At 45.2% G+C, this 16,629-nt stretch overlaps 2 protein-coding genes across 5 annotated transcripts in view; both read left to right on the top strand.

Annotated features, from left to right (window-relative positions):
• Window positions 1–2,430, top strand: part of Tbccd1 (TBCC domain containing 1) — a 43,152-nt gene extending 40,722 nt beyond the window's left edge. For all 4 annotated transcript variants that reach the window (XM_052157989.1, XM_052157987.1, XM_052157988.1 and 1 more), the window contains exon 8: window positions 1,755–2,430. The gene's annotated coding sequence lies outside the window, so the exon portion shown is untranslated. The remainder of the gene's footprint in view (window positions 1–1,754) is intronic.
• A 6,070-nt stretch (window positions 2,431–8,500) lies between these two features.
• Crygs (crystallin gamma S) lies at window positions 8,501–10,378 on the top strand. Its single transcript, XM_052158154.1, has 3 exons — window positions 8,501–8,598; window positions 9,008–9,320; window positions 10,012–10,378. Exons 1-3 carry the CDS (start codon window positions 8,501–8,503, stop codon window positions 10,282–10,284), a joined length of 684 nt encoding a protein of 227 aa, XP_052014114.1. The 3' UTR covers window positions 10,285–10,378.
• The last annotated feature ends 6,251 nt before the right edge of the window (window positions 10,379–16,629 follow it).

Genomic DNA, 16,629 nt, shown 5'->3' on the forward strand with positions numbered 1-16,629 from the left:
CAAAGCACTTAGTTAAAGCTCCCGTCCCCACCCCCACCCACATTAGTAGAAGTTCCCTCAGCTTTCCTTACCTCTGGGCCCCGGCAAACAAACACTTCCCTTGTCTAACTACATAGTCTTATAGATGAGCCAGTCAGTCAGCCTTTCTGGGCTGTTCTGCTGTGATTTTTTTTTTAAGATTTATTTATTTTATATTACACTGTTGCTGTCTTCAGACACACCAGAAGAGAGTATCAGATCCCATTACAGATGGTTGTGAGCCACCATGTGGTTGCTGGGAATTGAACTCAAGTCCTCTGGAAGAGCAGTCAGCGCTCTTAACTGCTGAGCCATCTCTCTTCAGCCCAAGACTGTTCTTTCCTACAGTTGGGTAGCAGTCCATTGCGAGGACATGTCACTGTTGATGAGATTGTTGCCACCTTGTGCCTCACGTTTGTGACACGGCTCTGCACAGCATGTGCTCTCGTCAGGAGTGGGCTGCATGGACACATGCTTACCTACTTAGGGGACCTCAGTCTTTTAAAGCTGCAAACAAAAACGTTTGCCTTTCTAGAGGGTTTATTTCTTTCCTTTAATTTGTTCATGACACAGGGTCTTCCGATGGAATGCAGACTGGCCTTGAACTTGTAGCAGTCCTCCTGCCTCAGTGCCATGTGCTGGAATTATAGGTGTATGCCATCATGCCCAAAACATAATTTTGGGAGCTGGAAAGATGGCTCACTATTTAGAGCACTTACTGCGTTTTTAGAGAACCCATGTTCAATTCCCAGTGCCCACAGGTTAACCTACAACTGTCTATAGCTCCAGTTCCAAAGATCTGATGCTCTCTTCTGGCCTCTAAGGGTACTATGTACATGTAGTGCATATACATACATACATACATACATACATACATGTAGAATATCCATGCACATACACTAAACTTTAAGTATAATTTCATAATATATAGTTAACAAATGTGGGGCTTGGGTTGGAAATACAGAGCTTGTTCACTGTAAGGGGTGGGGATCAATATTCCTGTTAGTATCTGGTCTGCCCATTCCCGTTAGTGTCTGGTCTGCCCATTCCCGCTAGTGTCTGGTCTGCCCATTCCCGTTAGTGTCTGTCTGGTCTACCCATTCCTGTTAGTGTCTGTCTGGTCTACCCATTCCTGTTAGTGTCTGTCTGGTCTGCCCATTCCCGTTAGTGTCTGGTCTGCCCATTCCCGTTAGTGTCTGGTCTACCCATTCCCGTTAGTGTCTGGTCTACCCATTCCCGTTAGTGTCTGTCTGGTCTACCCATTCCCGTTAGTGTCTGTCTGGTCTACCCATTCCCGTTAGTGTCTGTCTGGTCTACCCATTCCCGTTAGTGTCTGTCTGGTCTACCCATTCCCGTTAGTGTCTGTCTGGTCTACCCATTCCCGTTAGTGTCTGGTTTGCCCATTCCCGTTAGTGTCTGGTCTGCCCATTCCCGTTAGTGTCTGGTCTGCCCATTCCCGTTAGTGTCTGGTCTGCCCATTCCCGTTAGTGTCTGGTCTGCCCATTCCCGTTAGTGTCTGGTCTACCCATTCCTGTTAGTGTCTGGTCTACCCATTTTGGGTTTTTATAGTTTCTCTGTGTTAACTGACACCAAAAAGGATACAAAGCTTATTTTAGCACTTTGAATTCTCATGATCTACATAATTTACATGAGTTTATAAATGAAAGTAGTTTTCTTCTTTGTATAGACCATGAACATTAATTTATCTACATTAAATTTTCTTTGCTCCTCTGCAGGGCTCTAGAAACATGAGAAGGAGCGGAGGACGGAACCCCTGAAGCATGTTGGGAAGCATCCCTGCTGCCTGCGAGACCTCAAGACTTCTCTATTCAGGACCTGTGCTGGTTCCTGTTCTGTACTCATCTGGGTTGAATTTTAGCCAAACTTCTGACTTTCATAAAAACATCTTACTGTAGAGGGTCAGGAGGTCGGTCACACGTGTGGTGCGAAATGGAACACTGGGCAAGGTAGCTTTGTGTACACGCCAGTGTCTTAGGCTGACAAGCTGACTTCATATTTTTAATTTGTATGATTAAAGGGTTTTGTCCAAAAAAGCTAGCCAGGTGTGGTGGCACATGCTTGTAATCCCAGAGTTCAGCAGGCAGAGGCAGGCAGATCTCTGTGAGTTCCAGCCCAGCCTGGCCTACACGGCAAGGATCCTGTGTCTCAAAACAAACAAACAAACAAACAAACACATATACACACAAAAGAAAGGAAGGAAAAAAAATAACAGTTGTGTGGTTCTTTGTAACTCTGTTTAAAAAGAGTGATTGAATGATCTATTGGTGCATAAATATGGCAGAGATAGTTTTATAAAATGGTATTTTAGGCCTTAAAGTATAAAACATGGAAATTGTATAATTTTTTATTTTTTATTTTCTGTTTCAAATTTCAATAAACTTTAAAAACTAATTTTTCTTCTTTTGTTAAAAAGATGTTTCATTTTTAATAAAAGGCTTCTGTTGTTATTCTGTCACTGCCACAGCTAGTTTGTGTGGCTGGGAAGCCCTGGTTGAAGACGGGTAAGTGAAGTCAGTCCAGTCAGGAACATGGGTTAGTTAACAGTCATCACCACAGAGCAGCTGCTCTTAGTCCTCAAGTAAAATTTACTCTCTTAATGCTTGTTAAGCCTTTGACGCTTTGGTCGTTTTTACTTTAGCACGAAATTGGAGTAAGCAAAGCATGACCAGATGGAGACCCATGGGGTTCTCCATGGGGGGTACACCGAAGGGTTCTCCATGGGGGATACACCGAAGGGTTCTCCATGGGGGGCACTGAAGGGTTCCCCATGGGGGGGCACTGAAGGGTTCCCCATGGGGGGGGCACTGAAGGGTTCTCCATGGGGGGGGGCACTAAAGGGTTCAGATACTTTAACGTGCAGATGGTTGAGGGAGTAAATGCCATCTATGGTTGGTTATTCACTTCTCAGTCAAGGCAAAGTTTTAAAGATTTATTTTTAATATTAAGTGCATAAATGTATGTATGTGCATGCACACATATGTGGGGGATTGTGTGTGTGTGTGTGTGTGTGTAGTGTGTGTGTGTGTGTGTGTGTGTGTAGCTGGCAGAGGCCAGATGAGTCAGGGCTGCTGACCTGTAGCTGTGAGCTATTCCGTGGAGCTGCTGCAGACTGAAGTCCAGTCCTCTACAGAAGCAGGAGGTGCTGCTAACTGCTGAGCCTCTCCGGGCCCTAGAGTTGCCCTTTTTAAGCTGACCACTCTTGTGGCTACCACGTTTATAAAGATACCTGTTGGAGATTTGTTACTAGAAAGGTGAAGTTGAACTTCAAAGAAGACTGAACTTGGCTGGCAAAGTTAAAAAGGGGGAAAATTGACGTAGTGTTTCTCTGAGTTTGTATAAAGTCTTCATCTCATTCCCAAAGTTAGAGATGAAACATTTGCTTGAATAGATCCCAGTGTAACAAGCAGAGAGAGCATCTGGCTCAGAAAGTTCTAGAGTCTCAAGGCAGCTTTCTGTCCATGTGTACATGGCACTCCTCTTGTGAGTCACATTAAATGACATTTTCAAGGATAGATGAGCTGACCTTGGGGAGGCAAGCCTGTAATTCCTGAAGCAGAGCAATCCCCATGACCTTGAAGCCAGCCTCAACTGCACAGTGGATTCCAGGCCAAGAGGGAGAAGGAAAGGGAGGAGAGAGAGACAGACAGACACACACACACACACACACACAGAGAGAGAGAGAGAGAGAGAGAGAGAGAGAGAGAGAGAGAGAAGGAGAAAGGTCCGGTCACTGAACCCCTGTATGTTCTGAGTAGAGCGCCCAGATGTTACCATTTGCCATACTCCTTCTTTGCTCTCTGTCATTGCCTTTAAAGCTTAAGACTAAGTTGCCAACATGATCTTACTCCTAAAATTTGAGCCAAACATTGATATATCTAACATAATCTATATTAAGAACATTTCAATGTTTTTTTTTTTTTGTAGTGACTCCCAACCCACAGAGACAAGCATTCATGAACCCTTAGTTCTTAGTGAATTTGCTTGTAGAGAGCGGTCTTTGGCTTCTTCTGCAGGTTCTCTATTGAAGGATAAAAAAGATGTTCGGAATGTCCAAAAGGTTGATGGCTGAGAAAACAAACTGCACAGAGAAAAAGTTGTTTTTAAATTTTTAAAACTTTTGGCTGGGTTTTTGGAGCCTTGATTCAGCAAAGTCTACAATGCAGCCGGACTGGGTGAGCATTGAAGGGGCCACGGAGCTGCCTTTATTTCATAATCCCAATTGTTTTTCTAGCAACCATCAATAGACGCCAAATGACTGACTCAAATTTTGGATCCAATTCTCATGACTAAGCAGATGTTTGGTTTGAACCGCCCCGTATAAATGTCCCTGTGCCTGGAGCCCCAGAGCTGCCCCAGATCTCTCTCAGGAGTGCGGGAATCAACCTCTGTACTTACAATGTCTAAAACTGGAGGCAAGGTAAGTAACCTCTTAACTAGCCTGCTTCTCATCCAGTGGCACGTTCAAAGCAGAGCTTTTGCTTCTTTGCCCTGAGGTGCGTAAGTAAGCTAGTGCTTGAAGGACAAGCCTGGGGAGAGAAGATGGAAAAGGGCTTGTTTTCTAGTCTAACAGAATCATCTAACACCACATTAAAGAGTTACTGTTAGCAACAGGTGCTGCGCTAGGTACTATATGAACCTTTGCGATGGGTGCCTTCAGGTGACTGGAGATATAAATCTCATAGGAATAGAACATGACGAAGAATGCAGTAGAAAATGTCAGCAGTCAGCGTTCTGTTCTCTGTAATTTAGCCTCAAGTGTTAAGTGTCCCGAAAGGCCAGTGGATAGGCCAGTCCAGTGAACTAAATCTTAACAATACTTCTCATTCAAGTGGTTCTTGTTTCCAGGCAGAATCTTCACCAACATTTGACTCACCTGCTTGTTGGAAGGTGATTGATTGCTCAGGTGTTTGCTTCTGTAACAGTCAGTAACTCTAGAGGACAACGGGCCCCCACTGGGCCCCTCCAACTCTTTGAAAACATTTAGACTTACTAATCTTAGAAGACTTAAGAGAACTGCGCAGTGATCCAATTGTTACCATTTGGTGATATTTGATCTCTTATACCATTTGAAAAGTCGCTGACTTCATTGCATTGTTGACAGATACTTAAATATGCATCTCCTAAAGACAAAGTTTTCCCCCCTTGAATAAGCAGATTCCCAACATGCAGATCATACTTCGCCTCTCCAGTTGACCCCAGAGGTGTGGGTGGTAGAGCATGTGTGGTCGCATGGCACATGCAGTTAGTGGATTGTCTTTGCTCCCAGTCTTTCCCTCTCCCTGAGCCTGGACCTCAGCGTCGCCTTTGGCTTTTGTTGTTCCTGAGATATGGATGCTTTTCAAAGCTCAGGCCAGGTGTGTTGTAGAAACTCCATGTAGATTCATCTTATGGGTTCCTCATTTTTAGACTGAGACTAGCAAGAAGTTATGCAGGTGACACTGTATGCTTTCCAGTGCATTGTGTTAGCAGGTGACTGTTAGCCTAAGCTTCTGTGCCCGAGCGCTTTTTCCTCAGTTGACAGATACAGCAAACATCCAGACAGAGAGACACACACATACACACACACACACACACACACACACACTTGGGTCTTACTGAAGAGCCTTGAAGGGAAGGCTGTTGTATAGACACCATGCAAATAATACCCGTTCTTTCTCCCTGTCCTTCCTTTCTTACCATCTTGTCACCAGATTAATCCGAGGCACCACAGTTTCAGCGAGAGCAATGGGTTTTGTTAACCATATTTTCATTAACCTCTGGGATAATCGAGATATTTTTCTTTCTGCTTTGGTTGGTAGGCTATTTTTCAAAAATAAATGTGATAGGAATTTTGTAGTAATTTCTAAGAAAACCAGCTCTTGTTTTTTTGTTTTTGTTTTTTTTTTTCCTCTTCCAAGTTTTACGTGGGTAGACCACCATCTCTCTCCACTGACTATAGAATAGATGGATATAGACTGGATGGCTTCCCCGTTTCCTTTATAAGTAGGAATTGTGGGCTACCACACCAAAGAGCCCTGGAAACACTTAACACATACTTAACAGCAGCCTTCATCCACTGAACAGAGTTTGGGCTGGAGCCCAGAAATGATTCCATTAAAAACTCATGCATGCATGCTTGGATTGGCATGGAATGACTGGCTAGCCTGCGAGGGTGGACAGCATGGTGGTCCTGTGCATATTTCTTATCTCAGACACTGGTATAAGACCAATGTGCAGAGAAGGTATAAATGTTGGGAATCAATGAAGTAAAACCATATTTCCTGCAGCTTCCACAAAATCATTTTTGGTAAGTCATGGCTCAGAAGTAAATTCAGCATATAGATAACGTCCTGTATGTAGAACCCATCCATTCTTAGAGAAGTTACTGGATTTTCCTGAAGATCTCTTCATCAGTCACAATCCAAAGGCTCTTGAGTGTGGTGGGGTCAGTCCCCTGAGAGTTCAGAGGTAAATGCTGCCTTGTTAAGTCACATCACACGGGTGGGAAGATGGAAGAAAGAGAAAATGGCCCACAGGAGAAGCAGGAGGCTTGCAAGGCACCCCTTGGTCTTATAGCTATCGTCGAATAGGCAGTGGCCTTTGGAAGGCATCTCTGTCCCTAACCACGAGAACAGCTTGCCGTTTATTAATCCTTGGCTGCCTCAATATGACCTGCACAAGGACAGCACTGACAGACATGCTAAGGTGAAAGGAGGCGAGCTCAGGAGACCTCAACCCTGAACAAAGAGTGACAGGCACCCAAGGAACGCTGAGAGTGGAAGAAACAGGCTGCCCCAGAGAAAAGCACGTTAGTGGGCTACCGCACCAAAGAGCCCTGGAAACACTTAACACACGGACTAGCCAGATGCAGTTTAAACGTTTCTAAAATGTGTTTCACAGTTTTGCACATGGGTGTAAAGTACTTTGGTCATGTTCATCTCCCATTCCTCTTCCACTCCCAGCAAGCCCCTTCCCTGTATCTGGCTTCCTAGTTTTGTGTTGAGTGGAGAGTGTGAGTGTGTGTGTGTGTGTGTGTGTGTGTGTGTGTGTGTGTGTGTGTCCCATTGCATTTCATTAGGGTTGCTTGCCTGAGCATAGGTATAGGTAATTTACTTAAGCAAGACAGCTTAGAGCAGTGGTTCTCAACCTGTGGTGGGTCCTCGACCCCTTTGGGGGATCATGGCTATCTTATATATCTGATATTTGCATTACAATTCATAACAGTAGCAAAGCTACAGTTACAAAGTAGCAGCAAGATAATTTAATGGTTAAAGGTCACCATAACATGAGGAACTCTATTAAACGTTCAGAGCATTAGGAAGGTTGAGAACCAGTGTCTTCTCCGCCCAGAAATAAGACTCTCCCTTTCCTGCAACCGTTTAATTGCCTGGGGCTCCTCCAGCCCCTCTTCATTGGCCACCTTGAGGCAAGTGTTAAACTGAATACTTGACTAGCATTTTACCCTCAGCCCACCCTCTGGAGAAAGACACTGTACCTTGTTTTACAGATTAGGAAGGCGTGAGACTCTGTTCAGAGTCACATAGCCAGTAAACTGTGCTGGAATCTTTTCCCTCTCATCTGTAAACAGGAATCATAAACTTCCAACGCTGCTGTGCTAAAATGAGAGGGAGCGGGAGCGGAAAAACAAAGTTGAAGAGAGTAAATGAAATAAGTCTGTGTGTGTGTGTGTGTGTGTGTGTGTGTGTGTTTGTTTGTTTGTTTGTTTGTTTTTTTAGGGAACAGGAAATAGAGGTGAGAGAATCCGGACAGGAGGGAACAGGCAAGATTAAGGCAGAATGAAAAGACTCTGGCTGTGTCATCTGCCGCAGAGTCTCCCAGGACTGGAGAAAGGATTGTGTGCCCTTTGGGAATCTGTCCATTCTCTCCATCTGAGTCACAACCCCTGGGCCCCTTCAGAGTGCTCTCCCATTGCAGCTCCCTGTGTTATCCTTTTGCTCTCCGAGTTTACAAGCACCGAGGGAACCCCAGACGCTCGCTATTCCCTAGTTCCTGTGGTGGGCTGTGCGCCTCACATATTTTATGCATCTGAACGGCTGTGCTCTTTGTTTCTGGAAAACTACTCACCCTGCTGCCCTCACTAAAAAATCTAGGACTACCTGCTTCTGCATCTTTATGAGGACGCTTTTCTGCCAAGTCAATAAATCAAATCAACCACGAGGTGGCAGCATAACACCAAGAAATTATCCACTTCTCCCTTATAACTAGTATTTTTGATTGTTGCATTACTGAGCAACAAGGTGGTTGGGGGGGGTGTGTCTATTATTTTATTTCACAGTGATATTCAGAAATGATTTCTGATCCCCCAGAGTTCCTATCAGGTGTCCCTGATTTCAACCAGAAAGCACTCTGAGCTCTGGTTTGGATCACCACTGTACACTTACAGTGAGTCTATTTGGGTCACGCCTTGGGCCAGTGGGAAGCTCACGTCCCCAGGAATGCCTTACCTAAGGTAGCAGGGCTGATGGAGCAGGAGGAGTTCAAGATCAGGGGCTTGCTCTTGCTCTCTGTGGCAACTTGTTCCCAGGCCACAAGTGCCACCAGGTCCTGTGGTAGAAACTGGTAAGACTTTGAAGCAAAGAATACTTTTGCCCTGCTCTCGTCACATTACAGTCATGGTGTGTTTTCGTCTGTACCTATGCCCTGTGTCCATCCATGCCATGGACATCTTCACCGAGCATTTGTTGAGGCGGCGTCAGCTGTTGCTGGGTTGGCAGAATCTAGGAGTCTGGTGGGAGGGTCAGACACATAAGCAGACATATATAATGTGGTAAGTAGGGGGCTATGGGAACTTAAATATGCAGCTTGGCCCGAGACTACTGGCTTCTATTAGGACATTCTTTTATTCCGTTCTGTTTTAAAAAAGTTCCTGTCCCATTTGTTGACAAGATTGCCAGAAGCCAAATGTGAGGTAAAGTAGAACTGTGTGTTTTTCCTCACAGTAGAAGGAAAAGCCATTCTAACGTGACAGTGTGCTTGTCACTTTTACCTATGCACAAAGCTGCCCAGCTCCTCAGCTCTCTAACTGCTCTGTGCTGCAGATTAGTTTCTATGAAGACCGAAATTTTCAAGGCCGCCGCTATGACTGCGACTGTGACTGCTCAGACTTCCGCTCGTACCTAAGTCGCTGCAACTCCATTAGAGTAGAGGGAGGCACCTGGGCTGTGTACGAAAGGCCCAACTTCTCGGGGCACATGTACATCTTACCCCAGGGCGAATACCCGGAGTACCAGCAATGGATGGGCCTCAATGACCGCCTAGGCTCCTGTCGAGCCGTCCATCTGGTGAGTCTGGGAGCTTGCTGTGTGGCCACAACCCCACATCTTTCCTTCCTTTTGTAAGATTGTGTGTGCGTGTGTGTGTGTGTGTGTGCGTGTGCGTGTGTGTGTGCGTGCGTGTGTGTGCGTGCGTGCGTGTGTGTGTGTGTGTGTGTGTGTGTGTGTGTGTGTGTGCATGCAGGCACCCTCAGTGGCCGGGAAAGGGTGTAGGATCCTCTAGAGCTGGAATTACCTGGCAGATTAGATGAGATCCGCTAGATGGAGGTTTGGGGAACTGAACTCTGTCTGTTGGTAGAGCAGCAAGCACTTAACTGTTGAGCCATCTCTCCATCCAACCCCAACCCCATCTCCCCACAACCCTTTCCTAAGTCTTCCTACCTCTCCTCTGTTGAATGAAATAAGAATCTTAGTTTACTTCATCAGTAGACTAAATGGCAGCACTTCTCAGCCTTGTGGCTGAGATCAAGTGCAGACTGAACACTAATGGTTCTAGGACTCTCTCTCCACTTCATAGATGTGGATAGAAATTGTGCTAGTCTACTCTTTCAGTATTTCATGGTGGGGACAGGAGTTCTGATGACACTCCCTTCAGGATGAGAGGCAGTGCACCAAGCTGTTCCCTGAGTTCCTGACATGCTAATGATGTCTATGACGATGGCTGTTCATTTCTTTTTGTTGGCCTTGTCGTTGCTTTCAGTCTAGTGGAGGCCAGTATAAGATTCAGATCTTTGAAAAGGGTGACTTCAATGGCCAGATGTATGAGACCACGGAAGACTGTCCTTCTATCATGGAACAGTTTCGCCTGCGAGAGATCCACTCCTGTAAGGTGCTAGAAGGCACCTGGATTTTCTATGAGCTACCCAGCTACCGTGGCAGACAGTATCTTCTAGACAAGAAGGAGTACCGGAAGCCTGTTGATTGGGGTGCAGCATCCCCTGCAGTCCAGTCATTCCGCCGCATTGTGGAGTGACAGCCTGGAGTGGGACCACAGAGTTCTCCCTGAGGGCTGAACGGGAGGGCTGAACTCTGCTGGCTGCCTTGTGGTCCAAATAGGCTACGTAAATAAAAACATTGGAATGCATCCCATCGCTGACTGCTGTGCCTCTTCTTAATTGCTTTTAGGGACCAGCAATTGGGCCCCCTCCACAGTGGGCATTTACACGAAGCAGTTCATCTTTTAGATTAAAAAAAAAAAAAAGTGCATCCAAGTAAGGCTGCATAGAAGGTTAGGAAATCTCACTTTCATACAGAGGCTCTTTCTGTTCGTGTTTTGTTTTTAACTCAATAAAACCAAAAATCAGAGCTGCCCTCTACGGAGCGCCTATACTAACGATCTGTTTCTTCTCACTTTGCCCTATAAGAATAGTAGTCTGTCTACACATTACAATTCAGAAAACTGACACTTAAGAAAACGTTTTTAAAATGGACCACATCTACTATGTGGCCAATAGAAGTTGTTTTGTTGAGGATGTTGATGTGTCTGAAGCCACGGTTTAATTCCCAGCTCATCCATTTAACTCAATAGCTGGAGATCTGTGTGCAGTGTGAGTGAGTGAAGGGCCCCAACAGGTGGGAAAAGCAGGGGTGTAGGCTCCCACCGCAGCTTCTCTCTGGAAAGAGGAGACTTACTGACAACAAGCAATAATAAGACGAGGCCTGTTATTTTCGAGTAGCAAAGCCTCTGCCTAATGTCCCTCATTTAAGATCCAGATGTTTTGGGTTTGCAGTAAAAGGGACTCTTTGCAACTTGTTCCTACTCTGCAGTATTTGAAAGGAAGTTGGACAGAGTCTTGAGACTCACTGTGTCCTGGTGCAGAAACAGCATCTATCCCTAGAGTGCTAGAGGGTATATGAGGTTTCAGGGAAAAGCTCAAAGCACCTGCCCTTAAAAGAGATGACAATGCTCATGTCTTCTAGGGTCTTTCCCCCAAATGACACATGAGGACATTAAATGCCCATGCATACTACACATCTGTAATTCTCTGTTGTCTTCCTTGTCTCATGTAGTCAGTAGGACTTTGAGAAAAGTGGGTGAATGTCCACTGCACCCAGAGCTGCAGAGGGCCCTGGTCCCAGAGTTGACTGCACTGTCCGTTCTGGACCTGCCACTCTGCCAAGAAGCTAACTCACCTCAACTCCAATACAAGAGCCCCACACCAAGTGTTCACCGCTGAACACAGTGGGACAGAAAGGACACCCAACACATTGGCCAATACCCAACGTTACGGACATAGTTTTTAGAAGTGCAGTCTCTGGAAATGACCTCAGAGATCTTCCCAGTCATATTCCACTGGGGAAACTGAGGCTATGGTAACACAGTTATAGATGCCCTCCTCTCCCACAGTAACCACTGCTTTGTTCCTTGGGCATTCATCGCAATGTGTTCAGAGTCAGAAAATGCTTGGAGCAGTCCAGAAGAGCACTGTCATGATGACTATGCACAGTCTGAGGGAAGCAAACATAAAACAACAGGTCTGTCAGTTAATGCCCTGATTCAGAGAGGTGGCCATTGCTCTCCAAGCCACAGATGCACCTCTTAACTCTGCTTAAAAGGAATTTACAGGCCTTTGATACTAAAGGTCAAAAAGCCAATTCTATCCTCTATTCATGAACCCCAGGTCTTCTGGGTAGATCATTCTCTCTGCTGTTAGAGCCAAGGGCTGCCATCAACCACACTCCAACAATGAAGGGATTTTCATAAATTTTCTCCGCACATCTTTAATTGTTTTCTCTGAAACAGCATCTCAGGAAAGTAAAGGCTGAACTATCCTAAAACCATGTTAGCCTTTTTTCTAGCTCAAGCATTCTTCTGAGACAAGACCGGGTACTTCCCAAATATGGAGCCTACTTCCTCACCATGTAATGTCAAGGTTCCTACGTCAAACCTCCAGGGTAGAACTGCCAGATTAAATACAGAACAGTATTAATAAACGCCAAATACTGGGGTATAAATATAAATGTGACCTAAGTTCTGTACGGGGCATGCTAGAAATGATCATGTGTCTGATACCATGACGTCATCCTTTTTTGCATTTGCTGTATCTGACCATCCTTTTATAAGAGTAAAGCAAGTCATAACAAACTATGTGAGGCTAAAAAGCACATGGGACACTATAGGCTTCGGAAATGGGGGTGCAGGCCCCACCAAGGAAATTTAAACGTGCTGTTTTAAGAAAGAATTGTAAACATGTATGCCTCCCATGGATGGATCTGTGGACCACTAGTTTCAAATGTTGGCTGTCAGAGAGAACTGAATGCTACAATCTCCCTCTTACACAAAGCTAGCATCTGCTGCTCCAGCCTTTTATCTGCATCTTATCTCTTATCCTTCTAGGTCTCCACTGACAAGACATAATGATGCCTATTAATGATGTACCAGTTCTGCTATGAGATCATCTACATTTTCTGAAGGACTGACAGTCTGGCACAAAAGCTAGAGAGTCCTGTTCCTCTCTGGGAGTGGATTCCAATTAGTTCAGAATCATATAATCTAACATGGATAACTTTTCTGCTGGAGAAAGATAGGACCAGCTCTGTGGGTACTCGAATCAGACAACATATAAACACGTAGTAGATGTTTTTGTTAGCCTTGTCTTTAGTGGTTATAATGATACCACAAACACTGAATAGCAAATGCCAAACTGCTGAGAGGAGTCATATGATCAGATTCCTGTGAGCCTCTAGCACCAGTGGTCTTGTCAATGGGCAACACAAAACCTCTTCTCCTGTGTGTTAGTGTTTCAAGACACTATGTATGTTGTTGATTCAGTAACATGGAACTCACATGCAGTAGCACCTGAACTCACATCAGATGAACAGTTATCTAGCACATGCTTTCTCTATGAAGGTCTGTCTCGGCCTTTCAGTGTGTAGAACATTAGATAACAAGTTTCTACCATTGCTGGGGGCATTTCTATACAGTAAAAAAAAAAAAAAAAAATCAGCAGGAAGCAAGAATACAAAGACCATGGCATTCAGCGGGCCTGGAACAATGTGTGAGAGCTGAGACAAAAAAAGGCATAGGGCTCTGCTTGTATCCACAAGTAGCCTCAAAGTCACCATGATTAGTGGTTTGAGGACTACAAAGTGTCTGGAGCTTAGAATTTGCAAATACAGACTCTGACATAGTGAGGATCCACTGGACTGCAGCGGCTACTGGGCTCATGTTTTCTACTACTAAGTAGCTAGAACTTGTCTGGATTCATTTCATAGTCTTTTATGTGGTTATTCAGTTTTATACCTTTCTGTTCTATCCCATAATTTTTTTAGAAATGTGCATATGACATGTACATGATGTGGGTGCATGTACAGATGTGTGTTCATATGTAGAGATGCATATATGCATATATATGCATGATTATGGAGGTTCTAGATTGTGGTTAAGTATCATCCTTGATTCTCTTTCAAACATACACACATACACACAGGGTCTTCTGCTTACCATGTATCTCTAACTGTCTCTATCTCTCTATCTCTAACTCTATCTCTGGTCTTTCGCTTACCTTGTATCTAGCTAGTTCCAGATACTCCCTGTCTCTGGAGTGCCAGGATTACAGGTACGATTGCCCAACCCCCCTGGCTTTTCCATGGGTTCTAGAGTCCTAAACTCTTAACTCTCATGCTTGTTCAACAAGCATGTTACCTACCAAACTACCTCCACAGTCCATGTCTGTAATTTTAGCAGATGCTTCCGAGTTGAGGGAAATATGTCAGAATCATCTAACCCATCCCATAACCTTGAGAAAAGCCATGTTTAGATGCTGCAGGAGTCTGGCCTTCTCTTGCCTGTCCCATTAGTCTCTTCCCTGATTCTAGTTCTGAGCAGTTTCCAAAGCCAACATGGTTGCATCTAGAATCGACACAGGTCAGAGCTTTTCAAATCTGCACGTTAGCCGTAGTCAACACACAACACAAGCAGCTGTGTTGGTATTAGCTGAGACAATATGGAGAAAAGCCAAGCCTATAATTAAATAAACACTGAAAAAAGGCAGTTACCCTCAAACCTTCCCTGAAGGACAGTCATAGAAGGGACCCCTTTCATGGTGAGGAGGGCTTCTGAAGCCCACAGGGCTTCTGAGATAATGACTCAGGGGTCTACCAGTGACTTTACCAGATCCTTTCTGGTCTGTAGGTGGGAGGGGAGGAGTCAAGAAGGGGTGGCGACTGGTGAAAAGGAGGGGGCCAAGGGAGTAAAGGGGAGTTTGGAGTGCTTGGGCCACATGATGGGGGTGGCTACTTGCACAGAAATGGAAAATTAATCTCCCTCAATTTCTTCCTGCCAGGACTGGAAGCACCCCCCTGACCCCATCTCAGATCTTTCTACTTTCATCCTATTTGTTCAGTACCTGTGGCTCCCTTTGCGAGCCAGCAGCTATAACCAGTTGGGTGATTGCGGAATGAATAGCTTTCTGGGGATAATCCTGCCAGGATTTGCCTCTTGGGAGTAAAGCACACAGCAGGCAGGGATTTGTCCCCTTTGTTCACTGAACATCCACATCAGCCTGTGCATTGAACCATGGGGCCAGAATAATGGTGGGCCCTGGTGGTAATGCTGACCACATTGGTTTCCGAATCCACAGTGGCTGGTTTGCCCAAGCGCACGGTAAGCCTGGTTAGGCTGGTGCTGCAAGACCCAGGGTTAAGTACAGAAGGAAAGATCTTCAAACTATGTTGCTGTGAGAAAGCATGGACCAAAAAAAAAAAGAGCCAGGAGGAGACTTGCTTGTGAGGGGATTATGAACCAGAGTCACTCCCAAAGACTCCTCTAAAGGCTAGGCACCCTGGCAGTTGTGAGGGAGTCACATGGTCCTCCTACTCTGTATCTCCTGGCAACAGCCTCACTGTCCTGTGATTATGTGAAGAGGAAGGTAGCTATGCTTCCCACTTGCTTCGTGAATAGACTAAGTCACAGAGAGGCTATGTGTCTGTAGGGGCAACTTCGGCCTTCCTAGGCCCTCGAGTAAGAAGAGCCCTTAGAGGTAACCGGTGTCATGCCAAACACCTCCCTGCATGTGAAAATTTAGCCTCACATTCCTGTAAGCATAATAGTGCTCTCAGTGTAAATGACCCTTGAGGTGTAAGTGAACGCAGCGGGGATTAGCAGGGACCTGGAGGGAAGTCGGAGAGAAAGCGTCCACTGGACAGACAGCCTGATTAGCTCATCACCAGTTGTATTGTCTATCTACTTCTGCCCTCTGCCACCACTTCTCTGGTTTCAGAGAGATTCCTCTAATTGTTCATCCATAATAAAGAAATGCAGCAGACCTGCCCAAAGGAGGGACTTGGTGGCCTGGCCTTTGGGCGTATCCCTCTTTTCAAAAAAGAAAGAAGAAAGAAAGAAAGAAAGAAAGAAAGAAAGAAAGAAAGAAAGAAAGAAAGAAAGAAAAGAAAGAAAGAAAGAAAGAAAGAAAAGAAAGAAAGAAAGAAAGAGAAAGAAGGAAGGAAGGAAGGAAGGAAGGAAGGAAGGAAGAAAGAAAGAAAGAAAGAAGAAAGAAAGAAAGAAAAGAAAGAAAGAAAGAAAGAAAGAAAGAAGGGAGGGAGGGAGGGAGGGAGGGAGGGAGGGAGGGAGGGAGGGAGGGAGGAAGAAAGGAGCTAGAGAGAGAGAGAGAGAGAGAGAGAAAGAAAGAAAGGAAGGAAGGAAGGAAGGAAGGAAGGAAGGAAAGAAGGAAGGAAAGAAGGAAGGAAGGAAAGAGAGAGAGAGAGAGAAAGAAAGAAAGAAAGAAAGAAAGAAAGAAAGAAAGAAAGAAAGAAAGAAAGGAAAAGAAATCTCAAAGTTGGAAAACATTCACTCTTAAATGACTGTCTATGTGCCTCTTCAAAGGCAACACTTGAAATTTGAACTGAATTTTCACATTCCTAAAACTCTCATTATCTAGGAGCTGTAAAAGGCAGAGAGCAGTTCCGGGCTGCCAGAGCCTGCTGTCCTCCCTCACACTGGTCAAATCGGAAGTCAGTCCATGGTGACCTTCTCACACTGTCCTTAGGTCCTGGTAAGAAGGGCCCTTTGCTTACAAGGAGTCCTGCACCACCCTGAGCGAAGGCTGGAGACCACTCCCCACCCCCTCCCCAGTCCCCTGCCCCTCCCCCACCCCAGGCATCCCACCAATGCCCAACTAAGTAAACTGAGGCAAGAGGATCTGGCATGATCTTAAACAAACATACCCTTTCCCTCTGACGATTTGATAATTTTAATCTATGGAGTACATTTACTGTAGACAGATATAGGAACAGGAGTGGCCTTTCAAACCATGTCTAGGGCATAGAAATATTTGGGTTATAGGGACGAGGTGGGGAAGTTAGGGCGGATAGCCTGGTG

The sequence above is a fragment of the Apodemus sylvaticus genome, chromosome 15 (assembly GCF_947179515.1).
Source record: "Apodemus sylvaticus chromosome 15, mApoSyl1.1, whole genome shotgun sequence".
Lineage (NCBI taxonomy): Eukaryota > Metazoa > Chordata > Mammalia > Rodentia > Muridae > Apodemus > Apodemus sylvaticus.